At 41.7% G+C, this 12,521-nt stretch overlaps 1 protein-coding gene across 1 annotated transcript in view; it reads left to right on the forward strand.

The window, feature by feature from the left end:
• LARS1 (leucyl-tRNA synthetase 1) overlaps positions 1-12,521 on the forward strand; it is a 360,224-nt gene that overhangs the window by 37,801 nt on the left and 309,902 nt on the right. The window contains exons 4-5 of the mRNA XM_069244681.1: positions 11,251-11,331; positions 12,310-12,453. Coding sequence (XP_069100782.1) covers positions 11,251-11,331; positions 12,310-12,453 — 225 coding nt within the window. The remainder of the gene's footprint in view (positions 1-11,250; positions 11,332-12,309; positions 12,454-12,521) is intronic.

Consider the following 12,521-nt stretch of genomic DNA (forward strand, 5'->3'; position numbering starts at 1 on the left):
GAGGCTCTCTATGCTTAGATCTTTCAGCCCCATTGCTCTTTCTCTGCCCAAGCACACCTGAAAACTAGAAAAGGGGCCATCCAACCTTTTACCTTTAGCGCTTTCCGGGTAATGCCGAAATTAGAAGAGTAGGCGGTTCCCTTAACTATTTATTTAAGTGATATTATGGGTGGAATAGAGAATCGAACTGTCGCACCCAAAGATCCCCTTGCCTTCATCGGACCCTTGGCTGTGCAATCAGAGAAACTAGTGAAAGAACTGAGGTATGTGGGTTAGAGAACAGATTAATCCTTCAAGGGTCTCTGCTCAGCATCCATGCAATCATGTCTATCATCCTCGTTTCCACACTATTTCTAGGACTGGCTCGCTATGTACCATGGACTTGCACACAGTCTTTGTCTCTGGACTCCTCCCTTTCATACCTACCCAACCCATCTAAATACCCATTGCTACCTAGCCAAACAACAATTGTTTGTGGATTTTTTACATATTACAGACCATGCAAGACAATACATGAAAGACTTCATCTAATTTGGTTTAATGTGCTTACGCTGTCCTGCCAGATCATCAGACCCAGCACTAGATTGTGCTTCACCCACGCCTCCATGAAAAAATTTCACTTACCACATATTTTTGGTTTTTTTGTGTACTCGTTATGTGGAGTCCAGTTTAGTTCCTGTTTGTCTAGCTAAGATGCTTCCCGACGCACATTGCACAAGGTTCTGTAAAAGAAAGCGCAAGCAATCAGGATAACTCACAGAATTTAAAAATACATTTTTGATTTCTATAGGTTTTATTTGTGAATCAAATTAAATATTTCATAATTTATTTGATGTATACTAGTTTCTGTATTTTTGTGCTTTGAGTTTAGGGTCAAATCTTTGAAATAGTTTAGACTGGGGACCCTGGTTCCTGGCTGCCAATAGTCTTTCAGTGGGAGTAGGGCTACTAAGTCAAAAGGTTAAGACCCGCGTATCTAGAGCATTGCCTCTGTTGTGGAGTTAAAGAATGTGCTATCTTTGCTAGAAATGTGGTGAGCCTGCAATGTAAATGGATCTCCTTGTACTTGTGGGATATCTGTATCTCACTCCGGCCCAGTACAGGAAAGACTAGGAGCTGAATGCCTTCACATCTCCAAGCATAGGGATCAGTTTTCTTGGCTTTTAGTACTTGTCCTGATTCATAAACTGGTTTAACCATCACACTAGCACTTAATATTCTGAAAATCTCATCATTTGTATTTCTGATACTCTGTTCTTGGACTGCTGTGATTGCCCTCGGTTCTGCCATTCAGAAAAGTTTGATCTCAACCAGTTGTTTTTTTGATATGGGCCAAATATAGACTATGAAAGTTCCTAGATATGATTAATAAATCATAAGAGTTACCTTTTATTACCTCTAAATCGGTAGCCTGCCAGATAAACAAAAGTTCCAACGTATACTTCTTGAGACCTCCTCTAGGCAGCAGATAGGCCATGTCAAATACGGTATTTTTTTTTTCTCCTTTTTTTTTTTTTAAAGCCTTGTTCCCCAAAAATGTCACACTTGTAGGAAGATGGGTAGTCATATACATCCGTATAACAATGCACAACAAAAGCAATGAGGCTGAAAGGAAAATAAGTCAGGGCCAGTAGGTGGAAATCTCAACCCACTCTCCTTTTATATCCATATGAAAATGATGAGAAGCTTGGGGCTGGATTTGGTTAAACCTGCCTCCCTATTGGTGCACACTTGAGGTGTCTTCTGTTGCTAAACCATTTTCTTTCGGCATCGTAGAGGGGGTCCTGCCAAGCCTGTAATTTATGTCTATGTGGATGGTCGCAGTTTTAGATGTAGTATCAAATAGACATCTTAGTAAGGTACAGGAAACATTTCACCTTGGGTCTTACATATTTGATATATCCTATAAACAGGAAGCTCCCTCAAACAAGGAGCTGGGTTGATAAGGCATGCTCCAAAGCTCTAGCCTATCTTCACACTGCCCTAAGTGCTGATCCAAGGAATAAAGGGTTGATTAGGAAGGCCGAGTATCTGAAAGCAAAGGAAGTGTGGGGCATGGAAATTGGGGAAAAGACATGGGAAGATCTTAGTGCGGTGAATCAAATTAAAGATAGTGCTGCCTTTTGGAGGGTGATAAATGTCCCCCTTTCTGCAAGAGTGATCTCAACCCTCTACTTAAGAGAATGTGCAGGAGATCCAATGTATAAAGCATTTCTCTGAAATGTGTTCTTGGGAATAGGTGGTTGTAGTTACCGGGGGTGATTAGTGCAATCTGGCCTACTCAGTTGATTTGGAGTTTGAATTACGAGATTGTAGAGGCTGTTAGGGGGTATAGTAGAGGGACAGCCTCCAGCCTGGATGAAGTCCTGGTGGACATTTTCCTGTAGTATCAGGATTTGTGGGGCCCATTACTAATGTACTTAATGCAGTTGCAAAGGTGGGCCCACCACCTACTTGGAAAATCTCTCTTGTTATTTCCATCTATAACAAGCATGTGCAATGCAGTGATTCTTGTGTTTGGTCGAGTTAGAGCTATTAGTGTTGTAAATGCCTAACTAGACTTTTTTTCTTGCCACAAATTGAAAATGAAAAATAAAACAGTTGACATAAGCAAGCCAATTCAAAGCGCCACGGCCGCCGTGAGTGTGAAGGAGAGACACAAAAGTAAACAGAAGTTCTCTCACAGTCAAACGTTTCGGCATACGTGCAACTATCCATATAACAAAGTCGATGACCAAGGCAGTAACAAAACTGCCCCAAGGAGAAACAAACATAAAGCATTTCCCAATGATAACAAAGGATTTTTGAAAGGCAAGCCCATGAACAAGTAAGTGATTGTGATGGACGTGTGGTGGGTGTGGTTAAAAGCTCACAGATAGATCACAACACGTCAGAGCGCATGCACGCTTGATTTAAAAAGGGGGACAGGACCCTTCCAGAGAATTGCCATCCCGTATCTTTGCTTGATTCTGATGCTAAAATAATGAGACACATTTTACTCCAAAGACTAGAAGAATGAGTAAATCGTAATAACATCCTGGTAGATACCCAAGATGGGTGTAAGAAGGGAATGGGCACAATTGATCAGTCTCTGAATTTGAGTTTACTGATCACCAAATACACTGTTGCAAAAAAAAAAAAAAAAGGGTCTTTGCATTAGTGTGGAATTTAATAAAATATCTACTTGTCCATGGGACAGGTTGCTTCATAAATCTCCTTGTCCTGTAAAAAAAAATCTATTTGTCCCTTTGGTACCATGTAGTGCAATTACAAATTATGGCAGCAATCTCATTATATAAGAGCTCTGATAATAGCCTCTCTGATTATGCCAGGGCTAATAGTATAGTAGGGCTTGAATACTAGTAATTTCCCTATTTTGCCACCTTTCTGCAGAGCTACATACTGGGGCTACAACAAGCAATTCTAGGGTTGGCATGCGTTTGAGTCTGTGCAAACCTATTGCATCTTTTAAGGATTTTCACTAGCTCTTCTCTAATCCCATACTGAAAAGGTTAGAAATTTAAACTTGACAAGGGCAGAAGTGGAAGTTTTTCCAAGGTTGGGGAAAAAAAGTGTTTGAGGGCAAAGTGAATTTGTAAACGCTCAGTAGATTTCTGCATGAGCAAATCTACACATGCATATTTGCTCCTGATAAAATACAATTCACAAATATTTTGTAGGAGCATAATTTCCTGGTCTTCTTCTGTAAGGTCCTGTGAATTTGTGTATACCATAATTCTGCATTAATGCAAAGACATATACCATGGGTGCACTTTTGTGACTTTCTTTAAGAATTGGGGCCCCTAATTAGGTCTGGCATTATGCAAGAGCTTTTGTTTTTATAAAAATTCTATTTATCTGTCCATCTATTGGCTGGCTTTATTGTGAGTGTTAGTATTCTTCTCTTCCACAAGGAGCATAATGATACACAAAGTAATTTTGTTTAGTGCAAGGAACTGCTGCGGCAATGTGTGTGCTTTTTGAGACCAAACATATTTTTTTTAACTTGTTTGTTACAATGGAAAAGGCCTGGCAGCTCTCACAACAATTAAGGTTTACAAAAGCCATGGCAAAACAAAGCCCACACTGACAAAACCAAAAGACTGGCCACCAGTGTTGGACCTATTAGTTTTTGTCAATGCTTGTTTATTTTCATGTTTCCTGCTTCAAAGAAATGGCATCTAACATTTCACAGTAATTTAGCAAAACATTTTTTTCCTAGTTGCATTGTTTTGTGAACATTTGATTTTGAAAAGCAAAGAATCACATCTTGCTTTCAAGCTTTTGCAAATATTTGTATCTAATCGGAGAGCATTCTGGGAGCATTATACATAGCTTCATATTGTTATACTTTGCAAACGTCTACACATTATTTGCACTGGGACCACTGTCAGTAGAGCAGTGGGAGCTTAAAACATTTTTATTTAGAGCTCTCACCCTAATAATAAAGGCTTTGCTTTAATTAACCATAAACACAAATTTGAACAGCATTAACATTTGGACACAAATATTATCTCAAATGCAGACAGTTCTCTTCCCTGTAAACTGGAAGCCAAAGGGTTTATGCTGCAAGGGGTTGGGCCTACTTGTCCCAAGGACAAGATAAACATGAAAACGTGTTGTCCTTGACCTGAAACAACGAAATTCCACACCCCTGCTTTGTTCATGGTGTACATGGATTTGTCAGAAGCCTTGACTGCGTGACACATTCCAAGTTATGGACACTCATGCTGGAAATGGGGATTGATAATGATATTATTATTTTCATTAGACCGCTTTACTCTGAGGAACCAGCGTCAATTTGTTATGGCAGAGATGAGTGTACTGAACTATTTGATATTGAGAGGTGTGAGGCAATGCTGCGTCCATACCCCATTTCTCTTTTCTTTGTATACAAATAAGATAGCAATGGCCCATACATTTAGATCAAGAGATACTCCCTTTGTGGACTTCCGTCCCCTTTCTACATTACGTTATGCATACGATGCAGTACTGATGGCAAGAACTGTCCAAGCCTTACAGGGGCTCATTGATGACAACATTGCTTTCTTGAAAGACCTTGATCTACAGGTTTATTAAAAAAAAAACTTTATTATGAGATGTGGGAAGCGTCCAAAGAGAATCCTCTCTTTTTACATTAGCAAAGCCAGGGTGGAGGAGACGGATTCCTTCTCTTACCTTGGAGTGCTCTTTGATCAGAAATCTTGAAAGCCTAGGGTGGCCAGTAAGGTGGGGCTCATGGAAAAGTCTATTGCAGGAATTCAGAAGTTCTGCAAAAAACTGGTGGCTAAACCTGTGAAAGAGATTTTGCTAATCTATGCAGCCAAGTCACTTTCCGTAGCCGCTTATGGGATACAGTGGACACAAGTGGGATTCAGAGGGTGGCAAATGCTTTAAAAAAATATGTATTTTTTATAGAAAACTTTTATCTGTCCCTCAGGGTTGTTCAACCGCATTGTCATGTTGAGCTAGGTATTCCTTACATTGAAGATAAAATGAAAAAAGGCCCCACTCTTGTTATGGAGAGCTATATGGGTGAGGGAATCTGCTCCTTTGAATTGCCTGATCATTAGGGATTACATCAACTTTTTGCGGTCTTAAGAGATTTCCTGTCTTGTGTATGTTAAATCAACATTGGATGAGATAGGGCTAACTTAGCTTTTTTTTAATCCCCTAGTTTGTGCTGTAGTTACACGAAAGATACCTTTAAACAGAAATATATGGAGACAAGTATGGCCAGGAAGGAAACTGTAAATTACATTAAATCCTCTGTGTGTTTTTATAAGCAGATATTCCCCCAAGATGAGATTCAAACGTACCTGTCTACAGTCTGACATCAACCAGAACCGTTTTGTCCTTACTAGATTTAGTTTCAATTATATTCCGTTGATGGTGGGTTATCAAGCAAGATGTAACCCCCTCACTGAGCTTCCCCCCGTCCTCGTGATGGGAAATCTACTCAGTCAACTATGCACATTATGTTTTTTTGTTTTGTTTTATTCAGTCCCTAAGAAACGTTCTCCTCCCGTTGTAGGAGGCTGGCCTGGCTTGTAGGGGGTACCAGAGGTACTTACACCTTGTGCCAGGTCCAGTTATCCCTTATTAGTGTAGAAGAGGTGTTTCTAGCAGCTTAGGCTGATAGAAGATAGCTATGGCAAAGCAGCTTAGGCTGAACTAGGAGACATGTAAAGCTCCTACTATACCACTGGTGTCATATGCACAATATCATAAGAAAACACAATACACAGAAGTACTAAAAATAAAGGTACTTTATTTTTATGACAAAAGTATCTCAGTGAGTACCCTCAGTATGAGGATAAGAGATATACACAAGATATATGTACACAAACCAAAATTATGCAGGTGATAGCAAAAGGAAGTAATGCAAGCAATGTAAAGTTACAGTAGATTGCAATAGGAGCACATAGGTATAGGGGCAACACAAACCATATACTCCAAAAGTGGAATGCGAACCACGAATGGACCCCAAACCTATGTGAGCTTATAGAGGGTAGCTGGGACTGTAAGAAAACAGTGAGGGTTAGAAAAATACCCCACCCCAAGACCCTGAAAGGTAGGTGTAAAGTGTACCTACTACCCCCAGAGAGCACAGAAGTCGTGATAGGGGGATTCTGCAGGAAGAACAAACACCAGTAATGCAACAACAGTGGATTTCCGGACCCGAGTACCTGTAAGACAAGGGGACCAAGTCCAAGAGTCGCGTCAGTGTCGAGAGTGGGCAGGAGCCCAGGAAATGCCAGCTGAGGGTGCAAGGAAGCTGCCACCTGTTGGAAGAAGCTTGGTGTTCTGCAAGAACGAAGAGGACTAGGAACTTCCCCTTTGGAGGATGGATGTCACACGTCGTGAAGAAGCTTGCAGAGGTGTTCCCACGCAGAAAAAACGCAAACAAGCCTTGCTAGCTGCAAGGGTCGCGGTTAGGGTTTTTGGATGCTGCTGGGTCCCAGGAGGGACGAGGATGTCGCCACTTGGATGAGGAGACAAAGGGGGCGCCCAGCAAGTCAGGAAGCCCTCACAGAAGCAGGCAGCACCCGCAGAAGTACCTGAACAGGCACTTAGAAGAAGAGTGAACCGGAGTCCACGCGAAGTCACAAAAGGGACTCCCACGACGCTGGAGGGCAACTCAGAAGGTTGTGTACTGCAGGTTAGAATGTTGGGGACCCAGGCTTGGCTGTGCACAAAGGAAATCCTAGAAGAGCAGCTGCAAATCACACGGTACCCAGCAATGCAGTCTAGCGTGGGGAGGCAAGGACTTACCTCCACCAAACTTGGACTGAAGAGTCACTGGACTGTGGGAGTCACTTGGACAGAGTTGCTGAGTTCCAGGGACCACGCTTGTCGTGCTGAGAGGGGACCCAGAGGACCGGTGATGCAGTCTTATGTTGCCTGCGGTTGCAGGGGGAAGATTCCGTCGACCCACAGGAGATTTCTTCAGAGCTCCTGGTGCAGAGAGGAGGCAGGCTACCCCCAGAGCATGCACCACCTGGAAACAGTCGAGAAAGCCGGCAGGATGAAGCGATACAAAGTTGCTAGTAGTCGTCTTGCTACTTTGTTGCGGTTTTGCAGGCGTCCTGAGCAGTCAGCGGTCGATCCTTTGGCAGAAGGTGAAGAGGGAGATGCAGAGGAACTCTGGTGAGCTCTTGCATTCGTTATCTGGTGAGATCCCCAATGCAGAGACCCTAAATAGCCAGAAAAGGAGGTTTGGCTACCTAGGAAGGAGGATTGGCTACCAAGAGAGGTAAGAGCCTATCAGAAGGAGCCTCTGACGTCACCTGCTGGCACTGGCCACCCACAGAAGTCCAGTGTGCCACAGAAACCTCTGTTTCCAAGATGGCAGAGGTCTGGGACACACTAGAGGAGCTCTGGGCACCTCCCCTGGGAGGTGCAGGTCAGGGGAGTGGTCACTCCCCTTTCCTTTGTCCAGTTTCACGCCAGAGCAGGGCCCAGCAAAGCATTTCCAGAGGCTGGGGAGGCTACTCCTCCCCAGCCTTCACACCTATTTCCAAAGGGAAAGGGTGTTACACCCTCTCTCAGAGGAAGTCCTTTGTTCTGCCTTCCTGGGTCAGGGCTGCCTGGACCCCAGGAGGGCAGAAACCTGTCTGAGGGGTTGGCAGCAGCTGCAGTGGAGACCCCGGAAAGGCAGTTTGGCAGTACCCGGGTTCTGTGCTAGAGACCCGGGGGAATCATGGAATTGTCACCCCAATCCCAGAATGGCATTGGGGTGACAATTCCATGATCTTAGACATGTTACATGGCCATGTTCGGAGTTACCATTGTGACGCTGTACATAGGTAGTGACCTATGTACAGTGCACGCGTGTAATGGTGTCCCCGCACTCACAAAGTCCGGGGAATTTGCCCTGAACAATGTGGGGGCACCTTGGCTAGTGCCAGGGTGCCCACACACTAAGTAACTTTGCACCCAACCTTCACCAGGTGAAGGTTAGACATATAGGTGACTTATAAGTTACTTACGTGCAGTGGTAAATGGCTGTGAAATAACGTGGACGTTATTTCACTCAGACTGCACTGGCAGGCTTGTGTAAGAATTGCCAGAGCTCCCTATGGGTGACAAAAGAAATGCTGCAGCCCATAGGGATCTCCTGGAACCCCAATACCCTGGGTACCTCAGTACCATATACTAGGGAATTATATGGGTGTACCAGTATGCCAATGTGAATTGGTAAATTTAGTCACTAGCCTGTTAGTGACAAATTTGGAAAGCAGAGAGAGCATAACCACTGAGGTTCTGGTTAGCAGAGCCTCAGTGAGACAGTTAGGCATCACACAGGGAACACATAAAGGGCACATACTTATGAGCACTGGGGCCCTGCCTGGCACGGTCCCAGTGACACATAGACTAAAACAACATGTATATAGTGAAATATGGGGGTAACATGCCAGGCAAGATGGTACTTTCCTACACCCGTTCCTTAAACAATTGAACTTTCAGCAATGTAAGCCAGCGCGGTTATTTTTGCAGCAGCTTCAGTAACGTTTGGCGTACTATCTTGTGGCAACCGTTAACTGGCCGGTACTAAACAGTTAGAAAGGCATCAGCCTAAAGGTGAGAGGCTTACACTAGTTTGTTCTCCTGGCGATTAATTTGCATGTATGTAATGAATTCAGTTGTTTTTATATTTGGTTTTTAAGTTATTTTTTGTCGAATATAATTGTATCTGATTGAATTTTGTTATACGTTATGTGTATGATCATGATCTTGTGTACTTTTATGCAGCAGAAGTGCTGTGAATAAAGTTATTTATTGATTATCATATATAGTTAATGGTGACCCACAGATAATTCCTTCAGCCTCCCCCCTTTTTCTTTTTTTTTCTAATTGTCTGACACGGGTCCCTAAAGATAAGTAGCCCTAGGACTTCACAATGGTTGTCGGTGGAAAGTTACTTCTACCCCTGCTAAAGGCAATAAACCTGTTAGACCTTAACTGGTTTTGGAAACTTTTGAACGTGGCATGACTGGACACAAGTAATCATCCCATGCAATCATCATTGACTTGCACACTGAGGCTCAACTTTGTACAGCACCTTTTATTCAATTGGTGGGATCATTGCCATGTAGGTGGGTATTTTTCTTTTATTCACTGACCTTTTAGTATTTATCTGACTGGAAAGCCCACTTAATTTTCGAGTCTCACCCGGAGTGGTGGTTATTGAAACCGATATAGCAAGGTTTTTTTTCATTTTAGTCTGTCACCTATGTCCTTTTGGTTAAATTATACAATGACTGTTAGCACAGAGGTAAAAAAGCAAACCTAATCTGAAGTTCCTTGAGTGCAGCCCCATAACCTAACTAGCCACAGTGCCAGTTTTATAGAAAAATCTGTCACCTAACGAGGAAACGTTACAGAAAGCTCTATGGGTCATAAATCATCTTCAAAATTTGCTAGTAACTTCATTCATTTTTTTTATATTATTTTATTTCTATGAATATTTATCTCCGAGTTTCATGTTTGTAACTTTTTCTGTACTTTTACATGTGTATATAAGCCCCATTCTTTTTTTCCAAAAGGTCTAGCCCTAACAAGGAATTAAGCTTTTTTTTTTTTTTTTTTTTTTTTTTTACTGTACCACGGTGTATTAGATTCTGAGCCTTAAGACCTCCTAGAGAAGTCTTTGATTGCTTAACTATGCTGTCAGAGGAGAACCAACTAGTGAGTTTATACCTGCATTGGCTGAGCCTCTTTATTTATCAGTGTAGTGGATGTTCTCCTTTTTGTGCATGGGACTCCAAAAGGATTGGCATGCCAACATAAGAGTGCATATCTGTGACAAATGGATTCTGGCTAGAAGTAGACACCGATAATTTCTGCCTTACAAGCTATGTTTAGTAGGGGAGTATCCTTTTCACTGGTAAACTCCAAAAACGGGGTATTAGTAGGTTTAATGTATACATAGCTGTATGGGTGATGAGTTTTTCAAGAGTAGTTGGTGTTGATTTGTAAATTAAATAGGTGTTGAGTTTAGTAGCTTGACGGACGAGGAGTGGTAAAGAGGGCCGTATAGGAGTGTTGCTGGAGAAAAAAAGAGATAAATTGGGTCTGTAGGAGGAAAACCATTTTCAAAGTATGGTCTGGAAGTCCCTGAAATCCATTAAAATATCTCTTCTTGTTCTGTGTACTTTATGTATGTGTTAAATCTTTGTATGGCATCTATTTACAGGACATCCCTCATTGCAAAGTGATGTAGTATTAAACAGTTGACTTTGTTTATTATTCAGCACTTACAAAGAGTGTTGAAAAAGGGGACAACATGGCTAATCTAGATAACCTCTTAGCTGAGTCTGGATTCCTTACTGGAAACAACAGTTTCAGCTCCAGCATCTCAAATGCACATTAGTGAAGGTTGAGTGGATTCTCAGTTGGTGGCCATTTCCAGTTTTGTAGAATGCCCTTCGCTTTCAGTATTTTCAGAACACTGCTTTTTCTTCTAAAAAAAACCCCTGCCTGTACAGTGATCAACTACATTAATGAACTCTCCTTTCTAGCTATGTTATCTCATTGTACTATGCTCACTCGATGGTGTACTCCTGCTGCTGAGAGGCCCTTGCTAAATGTAAGGGGGTTCGCCGGTTTCCCTGTTTGAGACTGTTTGCTGGTTGGTATTGCCGACTGGCATCATTAAGCTGTCCAATTTAAATATTTAATGTTGTGCAGTGGTGTTGGCTGAGTGCATAAACTTTGTTTTTTTAAATACCTCCTTTCTTTTTAAAGTTTGCAGTTGGGTATCAACGGTTGAAGGGGAAGAGATGTTTGTTCCCCTTTGGACTGCATTGCACTGGAATGCCAATTAAGGTGAGCTTGTGTGGGACATCGCTGAAAAAACTGTCAATTTATACTTCACCTCAAGTCATGAAATTCCATTTATTAAAGTACACAGAAGTCAAATACTCTGGATTTAACTGTTCTTTAATTTGAGAGATCAAATGTGATTTGGAATAATTAGTGTTATATAATTTTGACAGAAGTATTACCTTCTTTACATCCTTAATTCTTAGCAAGGAAATGTAAAGCACAAGTAGCAGGTTAAAGTCATGGCATGCAGTACTCTGCTTTCCATCCTTTTGAGATTATTGAAATTATTACCTTTGACTCCACATAACACATACATCTAAAAAGACCATAGGGTAGACTCCCAAAACCTTCACGTATGATTTACAATCCCCATTTCTACAAAATAATTTGATAAGATTAATACAAATTTAAGAAGCATATTAAAAAGTAAAAAAAAAAATCATAGCAGAACATTTCATTTGGGGAGCAAAGAAGGCCTGCAAAACTTCAGATGCAGTATGTAGAGATTTGATTCTCTGACGCATGTAATATAGATGGAGATGTTGGCTTGGCACAAGAGCTACTCCTCTGATGCAAGCGAATAATAGCAGACCAATGTTTATCTGAAAGTTTGTGATTGTAATATAGTTGTAATATAATTGAACTACCGGTCTGTTTCTGAGGTACGGTGAAGTGAAGAGCTTGCATTGCTTTGGAGGTATTTAGCTCTCAACGCTCTTAACCAATCATCTCCAAGATGACAGGCTATACCTGCTAGAAAATGTACTGTTACTTGCACTTTGACCATTCATGCTGCATAGCGCAGTGGCATGGGAAAATAGCCATGTGAAGAATGAATATCAAGATAACATGAGGTACAGTTGCCACCTGTTTGTTTGTTATTTGTAACTGTCTGGCAGTTGTTTGTTGCAAAATTATTTATGCATAAGCAGTGTTATCGACCTACTATGTGGCTCTATAGTAATGTCTTTCTCCTAGGCCTGTGCTGATAAGCTCAAGAGAGAAATGGAGCTGTATGGTTGCCCTCCCCAGTTTCCTGAGGAAGATGATGAAGACGAAGATGAAACGCCTGTTAAAGTTGCTGAAGACGTAATAATTAAAGACAAGACGAAAGGCAAAAAGGTAAAATACACATAACTGAAAACAGAGGCTGGTATTGAAACAGCAATGGAAACTACACCTTCCTGACT

This window comes from Pleurodeles waltl, chromosome 7 (assembly GCF_031143425.1).
Source record: "Pleurodeles waltl isolate 20211129_DDA chromosome 7, aPleWal1.hap1.20221129, whole genome shotgun sequence".
Lineage (NCBI taxonomy): Eukaryota > Metazoa > Chordata > Amphibia > Caudata > Salamandridae > Pleurodeles > Pleurodeles waltl.